The 25,332-nt window shown below is 39.8% G+C and overlaps 1 protein-coding gene across 1 annotated transcript in view; it reads right to left on the reverse strand.

The window, feature by feature from the left end:
* Window positions 1–9,227: 9,227 nt before the first annotated feature.
* Window positions 9,228–25,332, reverse strand: part of GRAMD4 (GRAM domain containing 4) — a 51,557-nt gene continuing 35,452 nt past the window's right edge. Inside the window, exons 7-18 of the mRNA XM_074168199.1 lie at window positions 24,557–24,648; window positions 22,954–23,045; window positions 21,899–21,947; window positions 20,987–21,058; window positions 19,656–19,699; window positions 19,447–19,556; window positions 18,012–18,166; window positions 13,949–14,096; window positions 13,397–13,490; window positions 12,249–12,333; window positions 10,530–10,598; window positions 9,228–9,506 (exon numbers count right to left, since the gene is read on the reverse strand). Coding sequence (XP_074024300.1) covers window positions 9,405–9,506; window positions 10,530–10,598; window positions 12,249–12,333; window positions 13,397–13,490; window positions 13,949–14,096; window positions 18,012–18,166; window positions 19,447–19,556; window positions 19,656–19,699; window positions 20,987–21,058; window positions 21,899–21,947; window positions 22,954–23,045; window positions 24,557–24,648 — 1,112 coding nt within the window. The 3' untranslated portion in view covers window positions 9,228–9,404. The remainder of the gene's footprint in view (window positions 9,507–10,529; window positions 10,599–12,248; window positions 12,334–13,396; window positions 13,491–13,948; window positions 14,097–18,011; window positions 18,167–19,446; window positions 19,557–19,655; window positions 19,700–20,986; window positions 21,059–21,898; window positions 21,948–22,953; window positions 23,046–24,556; window positions 24,649–25,332) is intronic.

Consider the following 25,332-nt stretch of genomic DNA (forward strand, 5'->3'; position numbering starts at 1 on the left):
CCCGAGCGGTGCCACCAGCTCCTGAGCCACACGGTGGCCCACGGTCCCTGCGGGAGCACGGGGCGACTGGAGGCAGCTGCAGGGACAGAGATGAGGAGAGCTGCAGGAGCACGACGGCTGGGCACAGGGATGAAGGGGCTGGAAAAAACATTCACGCAAGTGCATCTGTTATGTGCTGAAAGGTATGTTTTTGGCCCGTTTGTCAGTGCGTACAGCCACGTGCCCACAGGCAAAGATGCAGAAAGGAAAAGGTAAAAACTGGAGAGTAACATAGGTTAAAAAAAAATACCACAACCAATAAATCCATTTTTATTTCAATTTAACAACATCCAAGATCCTTACTTGTGATTTTTATGAGAATGCACTGCCCCGCAGATGACAAATCTTTTGCTTCTCCAGCATGGACCCTCCGAGAGCGCAGTCCCCACCTGCCCCAGCTTCCCAGAGGGACCAGCCAGACCCAGCGCAGCACTGGTCCCTGCACCGGTGCTGCCAGCAGAGCTGCAGCCCCAAGACAATGTCCTCAAACAGAAAGCCTCCCCGACCTCTCCTGGCCACACTCCCTGGCTCCCCTCCAACCATCTCCGCTCTGATTGCAATGGCCCCAAAAAATAGACGAGCAGCTACCACCCCCCGCTTCCTCACCTTCCTTTTGCCAGCTCCGGCTGAAGCTTTGAGACAAGGAGCATGGACAAAGTCAGTGCTTGAAGGAATGGGATTTAGCAGATTAAATGTAGCTCTAACAGCAGCGTACCAACTCTGTAAATATTCGCACAATCAGGTTTTGTGCAGTTAACTTGCACACATAGACATTAGTTTTAGCTCAGCTTCTTTGCATTATTCTTTAATATTATAAACTCAGGACCAGCCTTCAATGTGTATCCAATTAATATTCAAAAGGTACCTCTGAAATCTCACGGACACTGCAAAATTAGATAGGGGAACACAGAGGCAATTGTGTATATCATCTCTGTTACAGACATTAAAAACATACCTGCAGCTGCAGATCCCAGGTCAGCTCAGCCAGCCCGTAACAGCGTGCTGTGCTGGAAAGGGAGACATACGCTGCTCTTCTCAATGCTCTCAGGTCCTCTGTGGGGCTTCTGCCCTTTTAGGAAGGTCCAGTGAGCCCTAGTGCTAGCATAAGGTAGGTGGCAGGAGGCAGGGAGCTCTCAGTTTGGCATGAAACCATTGTCAGCTTAAAATGTTTGCTTAAGCAGAGGCTTTTCAAGAAGGTGTTTACCCAGTTGGACCTGGAGCCTGGCAGGGCTCCTGTCATCTCCAAGTAAGGATAAAGCTGTATGGTGCACAGTAACTCTTCACTAAGCAGTCCAGCTTGTCAGGAATATAAAACAATAAACCTACTCAAATAGGAGGAATAAATTTTAAGCATGAATTAGTAGAGCAGTAAGTCCAATATCATTTATTATTTTTTTTTGGTGTGTTTATTTTCCCCAAAAGCCACCAGATGCAAGTGGTATTCGCCACACAATGACCTCGCACGAAGACCATGGTGGTCATATTTGAAAATGGCTGTTAGGGAAATACAATAAATCCACATTCTTCACATTAACATTCTTTATACACTTTTTGCCATATTTAAAAGCAGTCTCAACATATTTACATGTCTTTGAAGACAGCATCTCCCCTCCTTTTCCAAAAGCCCTTCTGAACTCTGCTCAGTCACAGATGGTGGGGGGAGCACCCACAGCCATCACAAGTCCAGTTTCGGACTCACAGCTGCCAGTCCCCCACATCCCATCTGTCCTCCCTTCTAGCAGACACCATTTCAGTCTTGCATCACCCAGACCAAGTCCCGGGCTTAACTCCCCTCCGCGGTGCTTTGCTTTCCTTGGAAGGTGCCCAGAGCCCCTCATCTTACAGAAGGATTTGAGCACAGAGACAGCCACCACCACTCCATGAACTACGCAGTCAGGGCTGCTTATTTTGGGAAGTTGTAGGGGTCAACACACCATGAGAAACAACATGTAGCTCCATCTGTGAGCAGGAAGATGGCTTTCTGAGGCATCGTCCCTGCCAGGTGAGCACTGTGAGCAGTGATGATGCCCTGTGTAGCTCTGGAAACTTTCCTGGAGCATGTCCACTAACCAACACCATTCACACGTTTCCTGCAGGCATCCAAAACATGAGGTACTGTGAGAAAAACACATCTGAATACAGGAAAGCCCAGCATTAATATACTAAACGCTACCCCCCAAGAATAAAGAAAGGTAAATACTACTGTTATATATATACTCCATGAAGAAATGTCCATTTGATCATTTCCCTCCAACCTTTTTTGCAAAGGGTTTCTTTTGGTCCCAAATGCTTCGCAGACAGCATCTCCGCAAATGTAGACTTACATGATATTTTTAGGGATTATTTGGTTTAGAAACAGCTCATGTGAATCTTATTCCTAATTCTTGTTGTGTGGCTGGTTAACATTTGTCAGTGGCTAACAACGTTTCTGGTCAGAGGAGATGACTTTTCAAAACACAAAAATAACAGTGAATATAGTCATTTGATTTACAGGCTTCATACTAGGAGCACTCCTTCCCAAATACTTATCTGACCTAAAAAAGCAGGGAGAGGACTTTCAGAAGTTCTTACTGACTTAGCTGTGAGAGGTTAAAACCTCACCCCTGTGCTCAAGAGCAGCATGGAGTTGCCTGATCTTAGGTTCAGTCCTTCCCAAACACTGTCTTGCAGCAGCAGCTACTTCAACATTTACTCCTCTACAAACATGGTTTGTTTGACGTAGGCTTGCACCAGTCAGGAAACTGGCTTTGTCAGGAAGAGATTGTCCGCTTCGAAGAGCTCGCTCGGCGGTTCCAAGCAGCATCCTCCCCCTTCAGTTGCGCGGGTCATCAGTAGCAAAGGCGTGACACATCAGTGTGAGAAAATGGAAGCCACCGAGTAATCCAAACCAGCAGAGATAGCAATTTAGCTCCAATTTACACAAAATGGAAGATGTAACAGGTGGAGGCAGCTTTAGTGAACTTGTGACACGTTCATCTGCACATGGTCAGTCAGTATTTCTAAACAATGAGGACTAAAAGGATGAGGTTATTTTTGTCAGAGGAACACAACTGGAACAACGCTGAAGCAGAAAATCCCAAGTAAGAGGAACGAGAGGAAAAGCACTCAATTCAAAACTTGAGCGGTCACAGAGACAGAAAACCAGAAATTTGGGCAATTTAGGAATGAAAAAAGAGTACCTTCTCTCAGACATAATTCAGCTTGAACTTTCAGCTAGACTGTAAGGTAAAAGGCAGCCACAAATTACTACAGGAAGTGCGGATGAAGAGAAATTTCTGGTCTAGGCATGCACATGCTAGTAGGATTTTACCCATTGGCACGAGATCATCCAGGGATGAAATAAAAAGCAGGGGGCAAAGAAAAGGGAATGCAGTAGGCCAAATGGGCCAGGTGGTTTTGGAGGAAGGTTTGTATATGTACATGAGGAGAAGCAAGAAAAAAACCAAAACATAACGGAAAACCAATATAGAGAATTAGGCGAGGGTGAAGCATAAGGCAGAAGCTATAGAATAAACAAATCTGGTATTTAATCGAAAAGCATAGTGAAAAGGACTGAAGTGAAGATTGAAGGAACTCATTCTCCACATACAACTATTTTCCATGGAAATTGCCAAAGACGGAGTTTCAGTAGAGGAAGTAGAGGATTTTGCCTAGTTCACATCTGAAATAGGCTGTGAAGCTCACAAGGCAGAGAGAAGAGCCAGGTATTTCAACACAGAAACAGGTATTTATCTTCCCCTCTCATCTTCCCTCTCGGTCTCCCAACCAAATCCAACCTGGCCAAATACAGCATCAATTCCGGCTAAATATCAACAACACGTTCACAACAACCACATCCCTGAGGCACTGCATTAAGCCCAGTCAACTCCTAGAGCATCCACAGCCCAGCGAGGACACTGCTGCTGCAAAGGACCATTCCCTTTGCAATTCCCTGACTTCTCGAACACAGAAGAGGAACCCCTCACATCTTTACTATTTTTCACTCATGATATAGGAAAAATATCTGAAGGTCTGATGTGAGCTCATAATTCACGGGTAAAACATTTAGCTTATCCTAAAACTGTCTAAACAGAGGACTTCAGTGAATCCAGGGATTCAGTAGAGGAACTCAGACTTAAAGATTGTTTAAAAGTAACAGCAAAGAACCCCTTCCGCTTCTGCAAGCTGAATGCTGTAACTGTTCTCTACCACTAACACAGACACTGCACAAGGCCACACTTTCATCTGTTCATCTGCTCTAAGCCTGCGAGTGCTGGTGACACCCTGCAGACCACTGCCAGCCTGTCTCCTTTCCTTGCACAGGCGTTACAGTTACATGGAGAGAGGGTAAACAGCTCATTCTATTCAGTTTATTACTTTCATGGGCTGCTAAAGTGAGCTTGAGAAAGCAAGTGCCACTTTCAGGACCGCTGTCCTCTCCTCCTCCCAAGCGCCATGCCATCTATGGCCAAAATGAGACCTCCGGGCTCCACAGCCTGCTGCCACGAGGCTTCAAGGCAGGCGGGGTTGGATCTGATCTCTGTGTGTACTGCTGCAGGGGCAACCCATCTTGTACAAATATTTAATGAAAAATGCATAAAAGCAGTACAAGAGGGATGATAAGTATTCTCTGAACAAGTTAAGGATTGTCAGAACACATAAAACACCAGCTTAAAAGCACCATCACATCACCAGATGCATTGTTGCCATCATGAGAAAACGAAATGAATGGAGCAGCACACATTCAGGACCGGAGGATCCATCCCAGACTGATCCATTTCAGCCGAGCAAAACACAGAAAGGAGTATTGTAGAGGCAAACAAATAGGTCTGGATTAGATGACCAGGCAGCTCACTCCCAGTATTATGTTCCTCACCGCAGACAAAGGCCCCTGTACGCAGTGCCTGCCAGTGCTGTGCAGCGAGCCTCCCTGGCACGGAGCAGGGACAAAGCCACCCCGCCAGTTACCCCCTGCGGAGTTACGGGTTACACAGAAACACAGCCAAAAGCTCAGCAATTAGGTACGCGACGGCGTGACCGACGAGCTGAAGTGGCCGTGGAAGAACAGCCATACCTGGATGTGAAACACTTCTGCTGAATCACACCCCCTACAGACCTCTGGGGTGGAAAAGGGCTTATCCTTACCTCCCTTGCCTACCTCTAGCACAGCCTGCAGCCATTTGTTCCATGGAGGAGCTCTGGAGATAGGAGTTTGTACTCCTACGAACCGTCCTGGGTCACCCACGCCCTCCTGCAGTGGCAGCACCTCAGAAATCACTGGTCGCTTTTTCATCCCTTAAATTAACCTTAATGATCACAAAGTGACAGATGTACCTAGAGACAAAGCTCTGACCAAAAATATACATACGCTCTCCAATACATTAACAGGATTATTCAGAATAAAAGCATGTTCCTTCAAAAACAGTGAGAAACAAAACCTACCCACCTCCCCCCCAGTGGTGGACTCAAGGGGGCCACAAATCTGGTCCAAAAAGCACTAACTCACCCCGTTTCAAAAAATCTGGCATATTTTTGAAAGATAAGTTATTAAAGTTTGTGAAAAGTGTTAGCACAAAGCATTTTTAGGTTTATTTAAATAAAAATTATAATTTATACAAGACTTTTTAAACAAACAAGATTTTCTTAAAAAATGTACAGGGCAAATCATTTCATTATTTCAATTCTTCATACAGTATAAGTCTTTTGTCAAACAAAAGTTACACTGATAATGAATTATTTACAACTTCAAAATATAGACTCAAACTTCAGACATAAAAATTTTAACATCCATTATATTTCAATGATTAGTAGAAATTAAACATCTGCCAAAATGTACAGAATTCAATAAAAACTACCAGTGTTTTTAATACAAGTTTAAGTAGCCAAAAAAAAGTACATCCTTTCATCTCTTCACGTCTGGGTAAAATCTCTTTTCTCTTTGTCTGCAGGAACAAGGGTTGGGATTTGCTGCTGGCGTCCTGTGTGGTGTTGCTACCAATAAATAGCTTGTTTCATTCAATCTTGCCTCACAAAAGCTACAGCGCATGGAAAGGCATGATTTCATATTTCAGCTTTTTTCTCCTTTTGAATTTAAACGGTCACCGGTAAAGAATTAAAGCAGTCAGTTTTCATCTCCCTTTTTTTTTCTCTTTAAAAGGGACTCAAACTAACCAACGCACTTCTAAGAAGTTAAATCTGATTACATGTGAATGATCCAGCAATGAACCACAGACATCAACAGAATTGCAAATATAAACAGCAAACAGACAGACAGAATGACAAGAACATCACTTTCTGCTATTAGAAAGTAGCACTTTACATTGAGCGGTACGAGCCAGCCTGTTACTGAAGTACGGCAGGTGATACTGCAAAACTACCTAAGAAGATGGGCATTTAAGGTGAACTTCAGTGTAATGACACAAGTCAAGTATATATTGACTCCCTGTCTATCCCCTGCCGTGAGGGTGCAGCAGGAGGACACGCACAGGAGAACCTGCGAGCAAACACACCGGGGTTTTCTTCTGGTGTCTGATGTTACCTACACCACAGGAGCAGTTAAATGTAGCAGGAAACCGGACAACCCAATGTAAAGTGCACTTCGCAAAGTATGTACATAGATGTTTGTCAGTTATATTACAACTCTATTTTTTAAAAAGAAAAAAATCCAGTCTGTTTTCTGTATATTCAAATGAAACAACGTTGCATTGCAGTTTGCACTAGGTTTACTGCTTTAAGAATTGCTAATTTTTACGTTCACACTCTTGAAGTGTGGATTAATTTCAAATGTCAAGACGTTACATTTCATAAGAAGTTTCTAATTTCTTTGTCCAGAAAAGGAGTATTTTAAGAGCATATTGTACGCATGAGGCATTCCAGTCTGGGGAAAGAGTAATGATTTCTTTTCTCCCTCTCCGAAGGTATGGTTAATGGTCCTGGCACCATCAGCATAGGACCTACAGCTCCTCCAGGAACCAGAATCTAGGACAACCCTATATACTAGGGCCAACCAGTGAAGGGTGGGAGGGGGAGGAGGTAATAAGTGCAAGTCAACTGATTTCCTACTGAAACTGCTGTCATGATCAGAGTGAAGATATAAATTACACTTGAAAAATGATACAAAAATAAGAAAAGGAGCATGCTCTTTGTAAAAAATATAGTTTTGTGTTTCTTCAAAAAAAAGGATAACCTTAAACACATCCAAGTAATTTTTTTTTCTTAAGACAAAATGAATGAATCTGATTAAGATCTATATAACATTAAGCGATTTTAATGCCTATTTGTTAGCCACACTAACTATTCAGGGAAGCTTCTGGAAAGGAAAGCCAAATGATAATACACAGCAACTACAAAAAGAGATTAATTGATTTTAAAGTAGGTTTGATGAGAAAAAATTAAGATCAAGGATTTTTACTGGAACATAAAACCTGCATGTGTAAAGTGAAGAAACCATAAACTGTCAAGCTACATCCATATTAGGTGGTGGCAAAATGGATTTCCCACCAGTTTCACTTACATTTTAAGTTTTCAGGCCCTGAGTTACACCAGCCTAAGGAGGTGTTAGAAATGCACCCCTTTTCCGGTCACGTAAAGACATGTGCAAGTGCTACTCTAAAGGGAGAACTCAAAAATAGCATTTTAGCTATTATGGTGGATTCTCCCCCATTCCTGTTCACTTTTCCACTCAGGGCATAGAGTTTTACCCCACCGGTGTTTCACTTTACAATACCCAACCAAATCATGGTATTCAACAGTATTTCTTCATATCAAGTTCATATCATACCTCTTCATGGCCAGACTGAAATAAGGTTTGTACAGTTTGACTGCCACCTTCTTCATCACTGCTGCGTTTGTTGAGAGATAGTTTTTAATTAAACTGTGCTAAGAGTTAAACACCTTTTGGCGTTTGTCTCCCCTCTCCTTCCTTCATTTTACCCCTCTCCTTATAAATAAAGAAAATGCCTATTTAAAAAAAAAGAGAAAAAAAATCCATGAAATTAAGTCCCATTTTTACATAAGGATTTGCATCTCCATTGCTTTTTTGGGGGACATTTATATAGTGTCTGGAGACATCCATACTAAACTCAAAAGACCCAGCAAAGGAAAAGACCTATTGGAAGGCTTGGCATAACTCCTACTGTGCTTTCAAGAAAATGCAAATAAAATTCTAAACCTCTCAGATGGGTGCTATTATATAGAGTATAAAAGCTTTCTAATATTAAAGACAAAGGTCAATATGTGCTTTGCTGCTAAAAAGGCCTGAGAGAGTTTAGAGAAGGAGCACAGCCTTCCTGTTTTACCTGGCAGTTGGGTTTAATTGTTAATAAAATTTAATTTTGCAAGAGGAAAGACAGCAATATACCAATGTCCCTCAAATTATGCTTTGAAAAGGAACTAGTGCTTTCAGCTGCTATATTGTAGTGTTAATTTTATTACAAGGTAACTCCAGACAACAGCCAATTACAAAAAAAAAAAAAGAATCACGTCTCAGTTTAGTTTAATTATTCCCACCTCCCCCAACACAAAAAGCCTGCAAGTCTTAATGCATTAACATACAAACACTTTGTACATACAACATGTACAGTAGTTGAGCCCTTCTATGACAAGTATCTACAGAAATACAAATATATGATGCCTAACATTTTAGGAACATTTTCGTGCCCTCTTTTATAAAAAGTATCTGCCTGCCTTCCTTCCTCTTACTTTGGTTAATTAGGAAAGGAAGATATAGTTACAAACTTTCTCCTCCAATTCACTGTACAAGCAATTTCAATGTCTACGCAGGAAAAATCGAACCTAACCAAACCAGTAAAATACCCTTCTGCAATGCAAGAATTAGCGAGAAGGAGTTATTTTAAGTGCAGTTATAAATATGGAAATACTAAGATGATAATACTTCCTTGGTGTTACTATCAGTTTTAATAAAGAACCTAATTAAAAACTCTGAGCTGAAGAAAGAGACTTCAGGCTGCTGCAGTCATCATTCTCATATCTTGGGGAAAAAGAACTAAGATAAAGGGACAAATGTATCCCTCATGATATCAGTAGAGTTAAAGGGATCAATCTGGTTCACTTCATTATTTATTCAGTTCTCCAAGTATCTTCCTAGCTTTTAATGTCAGTAAATAAACATTAAAAGTGCTTAATGTGCAAGGCTAATAGTGATGATAGCACTTTCACTGTTTTGTTTCATTTTTTCTTTTTTTTTTTTTACAAAAACCTTAAAAACAAACATGAAGGCATATATAAAATACACTTGATTTATGTAACAGATAGAATATAAACCACCAGACAAGAAAAATTATTGCAAAATAGATGAGGATGTTCATTTTTTTCACTACCAAATTGTAAAATAAGAAAGTTGCCTTTAGATCTTCCAAGATAAGATACTAGCTCTCACTGCTCGATGATGCAGAGGTTATTTTCACATATTGGTTAAATATTGTCTCAAAAGCTTCATCTCTGTGTACCATGGCACCAAACACCAAAGGCTAAATGACAGAAAAAAAGAACATGTCAGTCTGGAAAAGAAAAATCTTCCTCTACGTATAGTTTTGGCCAAATCAATAGGAACAGGAGATGAACTGTACTTGAAGTGCATTAATAAAGACATAAGAATTTTTTTCTCTACTAAATCCTTGGATATATGGCAGAGTTTCTAAGATTTTTTCACTTCATCTTCCTCTTAAAACAACTGTGGCATAAAATGCATCAGCACAAAGTATTAGCAATGGAGAACACTTCAACTCTCTTTCCTCTCCATTGTGCATGATATGCATGACATTTTCCTGATCAACGTCTGCCTTCATTAAAGATTTCTAAAAATCTTTTTCAGTGCCTCTGCTTCAGCTCACAGAATGTTTTTTTAGGTAGATGAGCATTTTCAACCCCATAATTAAGAATATTATTCTCAATATTACACAACAGGCAGAAAGCCTGGTACAACAGTCGTGTGACTTGGAGAAAAGTTATTTATAGTGATTAGTTTAAAATAAGGTTTAGTCATATGTTAAGAAAAGCTTCAGTCGCCCAAAGGGTATTTGAGGCTTAGAGAAGCTTAAACCTTTAGCACCACCAGACTGAAACAGGAAAACTGCATCTGAGTGCCAGGCCCTTCCACACCAAAGCCTCCTCACGCACAGATGCTCTCAAGCCATCAAGCTTTTCATTCCAGAGCGCACAGCAGAGCATCCCCTGTACTCCTGATGAAGGATGCTGGGAAACAGTCAATGGAGGAAGTGAAATAATGAAGGAAATCTTTCTGAAGTGTTACAGTAAAATAGTCCAGATGCAGCGGAACAAGCTAAATGTTTAAAATCCTGAAGCCAAATATACTCAACGAAAGACAACTGAATTAAAAAACCAAAACAAACAAAAAAAAAAAACCCAACCAGCAACAAAACACCCCACTGTCATGTGGAAAAAAACCAGCCTTTACGTGATGATAGCCAGAGAAGGAAGACAAAAAGGGCATGAAGTCAAGCACGGCAATACAGATACAGCCAGCTACTTACTTTTTGTGTAGATGGTGTTGATACAGCAATACCCATCCCTGATCCCGGGAGAACAGAGAGCACTTTATACTAAAAAGGAAAAACACAGAGCAAAGATATCTCATGTACTGAACAATTGCAAAAGGTGCTGCGAAGGTTACACAGCTCGTCACCGGTGTATCCTCCCAGCCAGGACTAACAGATCTCTATTAAAAACAAGAAGAGACCAGACGCTGCTCTTTGACCCCAGAGTCAATGGGTACAGCATTGTCCATACAGCAAGAACCCGGCCCTCCCCTTCCTCCCACGTGCTGCGGTGGCACCCAACCTGCCTGCCTGAACCATCCCGGTCACCGAACCGAGCACCCCGGTACCACCACGGTGCGTGGGAGCTGGCCCAGCCACGATGCCAGGGACCGCGCCGGCAGCTGGATGGTGTGGGCTGGCAGTACAGCCCGGCCCTGCATGTATATATGTACGTGAGAGTGTGCCTGTGACCATCACCTACAGGTTTCCCTAGAAGTAACATTCATCCACTGTTTAAAGGAGCAGCAAGCAGACCAGAAAAAAAGCTTCTTTTTCAAAATTAAATAGAGAAACAGGGTATGTATAGGCTGGTTTTTGTTTTTTTTTTTTTAAGGGAAGTCCATAATGCTAAAAAGGCGTTACAGCCTACTACAGTTGGCTGAACTGGTGAATATCCCCAAGGGGGAAGAGACCCCAAGCCTGGCCTGTGTTTCCCATCCCCAGATAAAACCAGGCACAGTACGTTTTTATGCCTGGCTGCATGATCTCTGTCTCATCTTCACTGAAAAAAAAACTACACAGATGCAAAAGGACCTCTAGGGCAGTAAAGACCAACTAAACAACGAGCCAGCATTACTTCCTGGATGATGTTTAAAATCCATCAGTATGAATTATTAATTCCAATGGAAATGTTCAACTTAATATAAATAGAAGGAGCTCATTTGAAAATCTGGAAGTACTTAAGCAGCAGATACCAGGCTGAGGTTTCTTTGCACAGCATGATTTAACCTGTGGTGCTGCCACAGGGTGTAGCAGAGAGCAGGGGCATCTGCATTTAAGAGCACAACAAGTTCCGAGAGAGTAACAGAAAGTGACATTAAACGCCATGTAGAGTGATGCAAGGCACCAATAAAGCCATTGGTGACTGCAGGCTGATAAAATTCAACCAGAGGAAGGATCATATTGTACTTGTCATGCTTCCAGCCACCTACTTCTTGCCTCTGTTAGTGATAGGACCCCAACCAGATGAAACTCCAGCGCAATCCAGTCTGGCTATTCCAATGATTTACCTTCCTCTACTGACAATAACCCCTCACCCCTCTAAAGCATCTACTTTTAAGATGGTGCATCTCCGATATCAACACCCAAACTGAAGTCAGTATTACAGAATTCCTGCTAACAATAAATCTTCTCAAAGCCTACACAGCTCTAGTCAACGCAGGAGTTAAGAAACAATACTATTTTTAAAATAATTCAGGAGTGTAGCGTTTAGTAAACTACTTTGTTTTTATGCTCATAGTGAGTTTGCTTGTGCTGAATTCAAATGCCTAAACAAGCAGTTCTGAGAAATATACTTGATCAAAGAATTACATTTTACTTATAAAAATTATCAATGGTATGCTGTTTCAAAATAATGCAAGCAGAAAAGCAAAACATGACTAGCTGAACAGAAAACCAGCTTTTTCCCCTATCTGCAACACAAAACAGACATACCTTCTGAATATCCGTTATATCCGTTAGCTTTATAACTTTATTTCTTTTAGATGAGCCGGATTTGGAGCTTTCAAAGCATAAGTAGCTGAAGACAAGAAAGAAAATGCTCATTTTTATACAGTATCCTAAAACAAAGCTCTTAATATCCCTCCTGTCACATCTGAAGTTTGAATCTCACAGATTAAAATCAGCTTCAAAAAAAAGAAAGATGCACACAATACGCAATTCAGTTAAGACTTCTAATTTAGAGCAAACATTCGTAAATTCTAGAAACTGGCTTATGTGTCTGAAAGCCCCGAAAATACAGTATGCACACAGAAAAAAACTTGTATTTATATTACTGCACTGAATGGTGAAACCTGACAAGCATTTTAAAGACATAGGAAGCATGTATATCCTTAAACAGTTGAAACAGGAAATCTCAAAAGTCTTATAAATCTTTTACCATCCTAAAAGAAGATTAATGGAAAACACTGCGTTAGTTTCATGTTATTGTGATGCAGACAAAAGCTCAGATTTCTAAACTCTGGAGAGTGCTCTCCATCACTAGGTGACATTGCATACAGATGAGTTTTACTTCCATTCATCACACTCCAAAGGAATTTCAGTGCAAGACCCAAACAGTAGTGACGATAGTTATCCAGCCCTGGGAGGCTGGGGGATAAGTAAGGATTAAAAAAAATAAAAATCAAGTACTAGTTTTGAAACCAAGGCTTGAATTCTGATTTCCTTTTTATTGCACATTGTTTCAAGGAAGCAATACATTCAATTTGATTTAAAAGAAGAAACTAAGAGTATTTGCCAAATAACCATTGACCACAACTCTCAAATACACTTAGCTTTTAGGTTTCTTTTTTAGTATATATTTAGTATGTTATCCAGATCAAGAACCACAGCTACTAACAACTGACTATATAGAGCTACTCTCCATTTCTGTTCAAGCCTTTCCAAAGCAAAATCACATTTGTTAAGCGTTACCACACCCCGGAATTCAGCTCTCCCTCTCCTACAGTGCTTTCTTGAGGTTTTAAAGCACAATGAAAAGGTATTTTTGTTTCAAAACATTGTTAAAGGATAACTTTTAGATTTAAATTTTTTAACTTCGTTGCATTTCCCTCTAAAGAAATGTGTGAAGTGCAACGACTCACTTTTCTGTGACATAAAGAACTCCATTCCTGATGTAGTCTGTAGGCATCTTCCTATCTCTGTTAATCAAGCAACAGCGCCAGCCATTTTCACACACTGAAAAAGTCACAACAAGAAATTTTACTTCAAGAAAGAGACAGGCATTACCCCCAACAGTTTCCTTATAAAACAGCAGAAAACACTGGAAATTAAACTTTAGATACCTAAAACTAGAAGTGTTTACAAAGAAAAGCCTAAATAAGGTGTTTTTAGACATCATCTGTTTTAACACTAGTTTTTAAAAAACCCAAAACAAAGACCACCCACAAAATTATTCCCTTTAACTTGACTATTCCATTTGCATTACCACAAAAGGCACACCAGGCTGTGCATTCTTTCAAAGAACTGCAAGGATGTGGAATGAAAGAGACTGCCTCCATTCATCCTAATTTAAAGCAAGTCTTTTTAATCAGAAGCTTATACCTGTACATTGCACAGAAAGGGAATTCAACTTTAAACTCTCCTTGGCTTTTTAGAAAATACTCTACCAATGTAGCTTTCCCATTGCATAATACCTGCCAAAGGACGCTCATTTTCCGACAGGTTGAAAACTTCATGGAAATTCCCCCTCTTAGTGGTATGAAAACGACTTGTGTCTTCATCTTTGCTTATGCCAGTTGGGGTGCTTGAGCCCACGTAACTTCTGGATGCTGCTGTTTGAAGCTGCAGAAAAAAATAAACACCGATTCCAAAATTTGAGCAGCAGCATTTAAGCTGCACTCTTAAAAAAAAAAAAAAAATCACCTGGCTATCTACTCTTCCTATAAAAAAATCTGTAATGCAACAATTTTCATTAACTACTTCAATGAAGTTAACTTTGGACTATTGCACTATACTATTTCTATAGCACAGAACTCTAATGTGCTACCTGAAGATCATTTTTCAAAGTGCTGCCCTTTAATGGACACCCTTTGCAGGGGGGAAAGCACATGGTGCTAGATGGACCTATCTTAAAATACATTTTTCTATGGTATATCCAATTAGATACAGCTAAATCACTGCACACAACTCCAATTATTATACTAGCGGGACTCATTTAATATATTATCAATACTTGGCTTGTCTTCAAGAGACAGACCAAGCACAAAATACTATTGCATAAAATAAGTTTAGAAAGAAAAAAAGAGTAAACAAAGAAAAAGCCACACAAAACTGCATCAGCTCATTAGTAACACATATGCTGAAATTGAAAGGAAGTTTTCCACGCTACGATCCATACCTTTTCATGCCCTGACAGCTAGCAGGAAAAGAAACAAACAACACAAATGTGACAGTGACAAAAGAAAAAAAGTGAAGTCTATTTAACAGTATAATACATAGAATAAAACATGAACTGAGTGAAGCTGCAAGATCTTGCTCACAAACCAAGAGACTACACACAACGAATGCAATTAAAAAAAGAAGAGTTATCAGTGGTTAGAGCACACCAGTTCAGTTTATTCAGGTTTGTGTTAGAGCCATTGATCTTTCGTTTGCTTTGAAGTTGCACTGAATTTTGAGTGTGTTGACATGTAAAATAAAATGGGAATGGCTGTCAGCATCCTTTGGGGGGAGGGAGGCAGGAGAGGTAGTGCGGAGTTCTTACAACCAAAGTACTTGAGTAAAATCTACTTTTAAACAGAGCTCCTGAACCACTGGAGACTGCCCTAGCAAAGAAGCCTTGCTTCTGGAAGGACGGCAGGCAGTTTCTTTGGGAAAGCTTGCCTGCATTTGGCTTTTTCACCCTGGTGGGGCACCACCTGATTCCAAAGGCTGGCTTTTGTCATCGAAGCATAAACAGCTCCGTTCTTACACATGCAGTTAAACAACTGGCAAACTGACAACATGCAAGCTCAGGACTAAGCCCTTCTTCTGTGAAGGCCCGATGCTGTTGGAGGCCAACCAGCCTCCGCTGCGTTTTTTTGCTTGTAAGTTGGCAGCACTCAACACTTTGCAGGATTTAGCGCTAACAAAAGCCATCCAAAGCAATGAAAAAATGCGCACTGCAATCGCTGACTAGAAACCAGACTGACAAAACAGGCACAGCAGAGGGTATTTACCATCCAGCTTTTAGGGTAACTGTAATACAACGATGCCTTGGGGGAAAAGAATAAAGAAAGTTGACTTGGAAAGCAAATGGTTGATGATAACTCTACTATTGCTTCAGTTACTGCCTTTCTGTGGTGCCCTCAGCAATGATCGAGCCCCTGGAACCAAGGAAAATAATAGCTTCTCCAACAGTTTTTGTACAAGTAGAGATCAGATGAATTTTTGGATGGCTTTCTTGGACAAGATATTTGGCTCCATATGCACGTAACCAGGTGAAGCTCCATGGCCCAAAACATACAAAAGGTTAAGGCAAGAGGTCTACAGCTTTTTGCACTGGAATGAGGATTATTCCCGCTCTCTCCTACACTGCTTCGTACCTATCCATTCTATAAAGAGATTAAAAAAAGGTGTTTAAACTTCAGTACCACACCCCAACTGGTGGCTGAAGATGTGAGAAAGTTCTGCCCTTACTTCTAGTCCTTCCTAACACAGGCAAATGTTTCCTCTACCCTTAAAAGTAGCTTATCCATAGCCACCCAGGCTTGACACAATCTATGGTCAATTACTACAAGAAAGGCATTGTATCCAATTCTGATAAGCCTTAAATGTAACTGGGAGCAACTGGATTTGTAATGCTGGAAGAGTCCTGACTGTCTACAAAAGTCACCAACAACCTGGAGGTGGGAATACCTGGAGTTATTCCTTTTCACTTGATCTGTCACCAGCTTTTGACATACAACCTTTACCCATCAGATACTGGTGTCAGGATTGTTCTCTAAGGACACTGGGTCATAGCGGTGGTCTAGGCAATGAATATTGCATTGTGTCTAGGTTTAAGGTGTCTTGTATGCTGTTTAAAGATAAGAAGCCAAAGCAAATGCACACGTGCTGGCACTACATGCTTTTGAGCTCTGCCTTTTCTATGAAAAAAAAAAACCAAACCAAAACCTATTTGGTTTTTACCTTTTTGTCCAAAAAGCTATTTTTTTATACTGTGAGGTTCCCTGAAATTTCCCATGGGGTAAGAAAGTGTGTCTGAAGTTATTTATTATTGAAAGCAAGTCAATGTTTTCAAAGACATTCGGAAGCAGATAATGCAGCCCTGCGCATCCTTTCCAGGCAGGCAAGCCAGGCCCGTCAAGTCAGACACAGTAGTACCATAACCCTGGCCTACTTGTCAAAACTTAAGCCATAAAGAAAAGCCAGAAGGCATAATTACTCTTTAAGTTTATGGATTCAAGTTCAGCAATTCAGAGCCTTTCCACCTCTAAGGCAGATTAGCGAGACCCAGCAAGAAGCTGCCACCACCATCACAGAATGTGAACGATAACCTGTAAGCTCCAGAGGCACAGAAACTTTTAAGCCCGTCTTCTGCAAGCAAGAGAAATACAGGCTATGGATGGCTCTGTCCAATCATTCATTCGCCTTTCTTGTCCCTTGGAAAATAGGAGCAAAAAGACTCACATTCAGTCAGAGATTGTCTTTCTCTTCTACTTCCTTCTGAAATACTCAAATGATGATGCAGTTATCATTTTGCCACCGACTACTCCATCTCCCTCGGAATCCTGTATTTCTTCTTCTTCTTCATGACAGGTTAACAACCGAGGGTTCACATGTTTATCCCTCCTGCTCTCAAGTTGTGTACCCAGGCCAAATTATTGCTAAGCCTTGCACATTTTAGTCAGGGAGTTTATGACAGCACTCAGATACCCCATGAATGCCATTAGATATTGTGATAGGAGGCATTAAGTGAATGCTAAAATGGGACTAGACTGAAGTTTTATTGCTGCTATTTTTTTAGCTAATAAACACTGCCAAATTCAGGGATATGGAAAAGCATGACTTGCTTTTCAGTGATCATGTCAAGCCCCAAAACAGTTTGCAAGGATGCACAAAACACAACACTTACAGTTTTAACTATGAGATTTTAAGAAAAGAAAAATTTACTGTTGGAACACCAGCATGGTGAAAAGTCATTTATGACCACTACACTAAAAGGTCACCTAATACAAACAACCATAAGACATAATGCCTACATCTGTAAACTACTTTATTACCTCTGTTAATGCTTATCCCCTTAGTAAGCTGCATATTACACTCACACCTTTTTTAGTTATTTTTTTAACTAACTGCTCTTCAACCTCAACAAGCATCTGAATTTCCACTGAAAAAGAATGTCTGAGAATAGAGAAGGGGAATACAAGAAGAGTAAATTTTGACAATAAAATAACACAGAATGTATGCTACAGAAATTGATATGAATATGGATGGCATTATTTTTGTGTGTTTAGCTTCATACGATTTCCAGTATTTGTATACATATTTATATACACATTTTGAGAATAGACTCCTTTCATACAAGAAACAGAATCCATATAAAAATTCTGTGGATCTTGAAAATAATAAAAAAGTAGAACAAACATTGACTTTTAGGATTTAATTAACCTTCCCTTTTAATGTGCTCTAGTCACTGGGGAAAAGGGAAAGGGAGAAAGGGATCTGATTTTCAGATGGTGGAAACAGAGGGACAAAAAGATTTACTACCCTTACCCGTCTCGACACTGTAGCATTAGACCTTTCTTTGAGCTGAGGATCTGTCGGGAGACTTGTCCAGATGATATAAGGAGTATCATACTTAGCTCTTAGTCTGGGGCATCGTTTGAAGATAAAATCAATAAGGAAAAACTTGATTCCAGCATAGAGTCCTGAAAAAAAGGTCACTTTAGTAGGTATGTTGAAGGATCATTAAGAACATCACCATTTTGATCATGTTTTAACAAGTTCATGAATTAAACCAAATTCTGTATCTTCAGTCATACTGCTAAAACATTCTCTTGGTTTTAATATTTTGATTCTTCTTCCAGAGACAGGAAATTATTTTTCCTCTCCTGCCCAGATTCCTTCCTCCCCTGCCCAGATTCCTTCCTCCCCATCCCCAGTTCTTTTGAACCACTTACGTAGCTTTTTATTATGCAGGAGAACATTAAAATAACTCAAATATACATTCCTTATTACCAGAAGCATTCTGAAAACATGATGTACTTCCAAAACAGAAAACACACCAGAGCATTCAACTCTGCAGCTCCTTGCAAGAATTTAAGTGGCAACAGAGGGCTCTCATGTACTACATTAAACTCTGTCTTCCAACCCAGTATGTCTTCTTATGTCTTATACAAGATATTTCCTTGCATTCTGGCAAATTAAAAAGGGCATGAAATATTCTCTCAAAACTTTACTGAACGCAATTGAGATCTCCTTCTAAGAGTCTGAGTAAAAAAATAATTCCTCACACATCTAACTCAATTGCCATGTCAAGCCCACCTCTGTTTATGTTCAAGCTACCACAATTTGAAGCTCAGTGCCACTAAAAGTAATCGTATCACTACTTTAACAGAAAAAAAAAAAAAAAAAAAGAATTCTTTGTTCACAGGACATGGCTTCATATCTTAGAGAAAAGATACTTTCATGCTGTAGCAAGAACCCTCTTCCCAATTCCCAGTTGAAGCTTCTGCAACTTCACCCACAGGAATCTTAATTTTGTCCAGTTTATCCTCCAAGTTTTACAAGTAGTCCCATTAACCCTTTCATTTTTTTCAAACCCTGCCATCTTCACACCTTTTATGTGATCCCACATATTTAATTTGCAAGGACGCATGAGCAAAAAAAACCCCACAGTATAGGATTTCCCAGAAGCCTTACAGTTGATGGTCTGAAGAGCTCTGCTAATAGCTCATCATGAACTTGTCCTCTGCAAGGAGCAAATGCATTATCCAGTCTTTTTTCTACTATATTACGTATCCAGAGATGGTTTTCAAAATGAACACGATGAACAGTATCAAGCACAATGAAAATGCTTTGAAACGCTGCATTATTTATTAATGCAGGGTTTTCTTTCTTAAACTCTAAAATTCTCCCTCTAAAGATCACGTGAAGTTTTAACACATTAAGTCTAGACTGTAGCAGGTCAATTATTTATTGTGTTTACCCATTGCAAGCCCAATAATCCTGTAGGGCAAAAAGCAGGATGCAATAAAAGCTGCCCATAGAGTAATGTAGAGCTTCTGTGTTATTTCTGGCTGGACCCACATGAACAAGCTGAAAACAAAAAGAAGAAACAAAATTTTATTACTAGTGTTCCAGACTTTGGTCAAGTCTTGTTTAAGAAGAAAAAAATACTCACGTCAGATAACTTACTTTTTAATTTTTTCCAGTATGTCTGCCATCTTGCCAAACAGGTTCTGCATAAGAAGCAAGAGCATTAAACCCACGTCCTGCATTATTTTGTTTTTTTTATCCACGTAAGAGAAACCAACAGTTGTCCTACTGAATAAGCAACTCCTAGAAGTGATTTTTTAACTCATTTTTAGCCAATTATGTACTTCACAATTGAGTAAATACAGAAAAGAACAGCAACACTTGATGACTTCCATCTAACACCTTGTTCTGTAACTCATGAGTGATTGTTAGAAGTGAAGAAGCTATTTGACCTCACTATCACAACTGGAAAGTGTTTACATCACTGCAAAAAGTTTAAATTAAGGTGCAAATCTAAAATTCAAGAGCTTCTGTCAGTAAGCAATGAAATGGGAAGTTTCTTCACACATTCTGAGTACTGAAATTTCAGGAAATGGTTACTGAGTTTATCAAGTGTTCTCTGGAAGCACACCACTACCTGTTTTTATGAAACAACTGTGGAGTTACTAGATTCCACATAATTCCAACAACTGTTGATGCAAACTGACCCCTGCTCAGAACTAAGATGGTTATTCAGCCATCTTCTCTAACCGATTCTTGCTGTCTCAGCACCTGTAAATTTCATCTTCCCAACAGATTTCCAAAGGTGTTCATATAAACATACACACCACCACCAGCAGGAGGGAGAGGAGCATACACAGTCGCCAAGAGAAAGGTAAGATACTTCAGCAGCGGGACATCGTTACACGTGGCACAAGGCCATGTTTAGCTGGATGGTGGGGTCCGCTAGGGTAGCTCACCAAACTGATGGAGCTGGGAGAAAACCTTCTCTCACACTCTCCCACACAACCAGTAGATTTCAGGGCTGGGGCGGTTGGGGTGGTGTTTAAAACAGGCTATTTCAGAGATGCTGTACAAACTGATGCATTAACACACCTAAACAGACAGTAGCCTTCTGTGAAATCTTGAAGGAATACATTTTGCGACTAGAAGATTTGGGATATGGATCCACACTCCAGTACATTGGTAAGATTTGCCATCTGATCTACATTATCAGAAGCTCATATGCATATATTAGGAGAAAAACTGTCACTCAGAGCCACAAACAGAGAACCTCAACCAGTTCTCTGAAGCATTGTGCTATTTCAGAAGCTCCAGTGATCTTGCTGAGATCTCTGTTACTCATAGGTAAAGATTCCTCCACAAGAGAAGTATTGCGTGTTTGAGTGTTTGTTTTCACATGCTGCATAACAACGTCCTTTGACCGCTTGGACTATGAACCTCCTTGTTTCTAAGGAAGCAGCTGGAGAGGTCCGAGAGCAGCACATTACCTGCGCCTTCTGAGCCACGTCTAGAACAAGCTGAAACTTTTCAGACACGGTCAGGTCCTCTTTTGGGGGTTCCTTGGGCAAGAAAGGGACAATCCATTAATTTTCAGCTCAGCTGAAGCTGAAAGTTTTACAAAACTCCCCATGACAATGTGACCCCTCAACATTCTTCACAATAGTCCTCGCACTTTAAACAGTCTCTACATTTGCTAAGTTCCTCCTTTGTTTCAGATCTACTGTTTATGCTTTCATTGCGGGTTATCTTTAGTCCTTGATGGTATATGCAAACATATTAATATGAGGCTATGAAAGACAGTAAGTCTTTGGAGCAGCATGGTTACAATGGCTTTCAGTTTATGACCAAATGCTTAAACTGACCTATTTCTGATCTAGCACAGAAATGTCATTTTTGTTAGACTTTTTTTCATCTCAAACTTTTTAATTTATTTATAAATAGATTATTGACCTTTTAAGATTAACAAAATTATCCTGAAAGCAAGGCCTCAGTAAGTCTTAGTGAAAGGTCTGAAATTCCAAGAGCTCCATCTTACATTAACACTTACAATCCTTCCTACTTAAAGCAGGGTATGCAAACATTAATTTCAAAATGTTACAAAGAAAACAGAACGCAAGGCTTCTTGAAGATCCCATAGAATCTAACATGTCCCAAGTTGGCATATTAACATTGATTCCAGAAATATGATTCAAGTTTGGAATATTTTAGGGTGAAACACCCAAACCTAAGAGTGTTGTTAGTAAAGATTTCCAAATTGCAAGAGAAAGAAAAAAATTGTAGTGTTTTTGTTTGCACCTCACTCTTCCCTCCTTTCACAACTACCCACATAAACACAGAAAAAGGTTTTGAAGGTGCAACTTTTAACGTAGGCATACAGGCCAAGCCGATCAAAGACCTACCACAGGTTCGGAAACTTCAGGCACAATGCTCCACTGTATTCTCCAACCCCTAGAAGTTATGGAAATAGTTAAAGAGAGCAAGTACTTCTTCTCCACCTGCCAACACGGATTTTTTGTAAGAGGTTGCAAAATAGGTTTCTACAATAAGTGCTTATGGCTTAAAAAAATAATAAAATAATCCCCAAATCAACAAAGAACCCACAACATAAGAAAAGCACAAATGGCCAACCACAGACAGCCTTAAAGGTATATACATTAAAAATAAAATAAAATAGCTAGGTAGATACTACACAGTCACTGATGAGGGTTTTACAACAAAAGTGAACTCTGTGCACAGAGTGAATAATTAAGAATATTTTTTTCCTGTTTTTTATGTGAACAAAATTACATCAACTTCTTCAGAAGCCTATTTGCTTCCAGCAATTTTCAATGAATACAGTGTCAGACAGTAGGTATCAATTAAGAAGTCAGGAAATTATTTTAAAATATCCACATTAAGGTCCTCTGCACCATTTTAAGAGGGAAAACACCATCAGCCTACAAATAGCATTTTAAAAAGATCCTCTCAGTACAGAAAACGTACATTAAAAAAAAAAAGTCTTAATTTTTAATAGAGACTGAATTTATAAATGGAAGATACGTTGGATAAAGTATGCCAAGAGCTACCAAAAAAGGAAAATCTGCAATTTTAGGCCTAGGTGAAAATCCTCCCCAGGGAAAAGCGGCAGGCTTCAGTATTTAAGGTGACATTCTCCAACCACTCTGAACGCTGCAGAATTTTATTTTAGAACTTTAACATGCTGAGGGATTTGTCTAAGAACATGAAGCATCATTTATGATGATCCAAGTCACAGGATATGAAGATGATTCATTAGAATACTCAAGAATTAGTGAAATTGAGTAATGAAATTAAGAATATTAGAGTTTGAGTTTCAGTTTGTTAGACTTAACTCACAATATCAGAAAAGGTAGTAGTTTACAACTCAATGCAAGAATAATAAAACATCTTTCAAGCAAAGCATTGCAAGAGAATAATCTAGTATTTAAGTAAATACCTGGCTATGAGGTAATTTAGGGACAACCTCAAAATGGCTAAAAATAAGAACATAGGAATGGCCCAGCCATGCCATACAGCATTCATGTAAATCTGCAGATTAAGAAGAAAAAAAAAAAAAAAAAAAAAAGGAAAAAAAGAGAGATGTGAATTACAAACTGAGATACACTGAGCTGCATGGAATACTGTTGCCCACTGTACTGTTGGGCTCAAAATCATACAATTCAGATCACAAAAATTAATAAATTTTAGCCACCCCATGACAACAGCACTGCATTAACTAGTTCTCAGCTGCTTGAGATAGATTATTATTTCCAACACTGCAATTACATAAAGGGTTAGAGGAAAAAAAAAGTAAACCTTAAAGTCGTGAATCTGCTTTGTGGCCATGATATGGTCTAACCTCACCTAGGGCAGCTGAAGAAACAGTACAGTAGAAGAGTTATAACAGTTAGCCCCACACAGGGCAACAGGATAAACACTTGCTCTATCATTTCAGGTCAATTAAATCCCAATTTTTTACCAAGCTTAAAAAGATTGCAGGAAAACAGGTTTTATATTACCTAACAAGTACAAAACCAAAGTGCTTCAAAAAGTATTCTATCCCTATCCCAGCTTCTGAAAATACAGAGGCTACAGCCTTCCTGCTGAGGCTTTTTACTGATAACCCCAAAATGAAGCACTGCTCCAGCTCCGAGGTCCCAGCTGAAGTTCCTTCTTTCAGCTTATATCTTAAGAACGGGTTTGTCAGGAGAGCAGAGAGAGAGAAAAATCAGTAGATTAGGAGAAAGGACAGACACAGGACACAAGGAGGGGGAAGTCTCCTCCTCAAAATTCCTTCAGTTGTGTTGTGCAAAGTAGTATTAAATAAGGCTCTATTATTTACAGGGAGGGATCATTTAACGAAAAGGTGTTTGATATTTCACCAAACCGGTTCATTCAGCTACAACTACTGGTAATCATTTCCTTCAATATCAAAATATTTCATATACACTGTGACCAAAAGAATTTAGATAATTTAATTAACAAATAGAAGGAAAATGAATCAAAACTGCTAAACAGTTATGTTGCTTTATGGCATGCAAACTTCTTTACATGGCATATGAATACTTGAATTTAGCTCACAGAACGAGTGTCTGCACATTAAATGATACCCAAATCAAGGCATTTTGTCTCTCATCAGTAAGTATGATCCTAATGAATGGAAAGGAACACTGACGGTGAACGACAGCTTCTTATCAAACAGAGCCGCTGTCACCGTTTCAGCCCTAAGCAACAACAGATTTTACAGAGACTGAAGTAACCATCAAATTACAGGACTGGGAGACAGGAAACAAGAACTGAGAGAACAACGCCCAGATCATTCTAAGTTATTTTAACAGTTAGAAAACTATGCTACAATAAACCCAGAATACACAATTTAAGTAGCTTTGAAATATAACTGAAATGACAACTACTGGCATTTTGTGTTAAATGGAATTACACTATTTGATTTGACTTAAACTGCAGCATAACCCCTACTCAGTTATGGCAGTTCCAATGAATTTCAGTAAATAATGCATTCTAAACGTTCTTACTACTCCTGGGCGAATAGGATAACTTACAATAAAGGCAATAGCAGAAGTGTAGATAGAATACCAGTCTGATAAGGCAGAAAGATTCTTCACAAAATTAGTAACAGGTTTGGCACCTCTCTCTAAACAGAAGCAGAGAAAAACACAACTGTTAGAAATAGCTGGCAGTGATTAAATCACTTGTAAATGACAAAAAACCAAATTAGAAAATTAATAGGAATATTCAAGATATGTATAGATAAAAAGGCTTATCCAAATTAAGAAAAACAAAACCCATCAATGTCACTGAACAACTTGGCCTCAGCCCATCGATCCAGCCTGTCTGGATCCCTCTGTAGAGCCTTCCTACCCTCAAGCAGGTCGACACTCCCACCCAACTTGTTGTCTGCAAACTTACTGAGGGTCTGCTTGATCCCCTCATTAGGGTCATTGATAAAGATGTTAAACAGAACTGGCCCCAGTATTGAGCCCGGGGGAACACCACTTGAGACTGGCCGCCAACTGGATTGAACTCCATTCACCACCACCTCTAAGCTTCTTATCCACTTGGGCAAACTAGCTGGGGGACACAAGAAAACAAGAGAGGGCTGCTACAAGACCTTTGCTTTCTCTGTTGGAACACATGGGTTTTGCCTTCCCTGCTGAGAAGAGAGACGACTCCACTGGCACAGAGGGCCCCAGGAGTAACCATCCTCGTCTGCAGTACAGCTCACAACTTTCAAAGGGTTTCTCCTCAAGAGATCCTGTGACTTGCTGTCCTAGTTTGTTTGGCTTGAAATTCAGCTATCCTTGATACAATCCCTATG

The sequence above is a fragment of the Numenius arquata genome, chromosome 2 (genome assembly GCF_964106895.1).
Source record: "Numenius arquata chromosome 2, bNumArq3.hap1.1, whole genome shotgun sequence".
NCBI lineage: Eukaryota > Metazoa > Chordata > Aves > Charadriiformes > Scolopacidae > Numenius > Numenius arquata.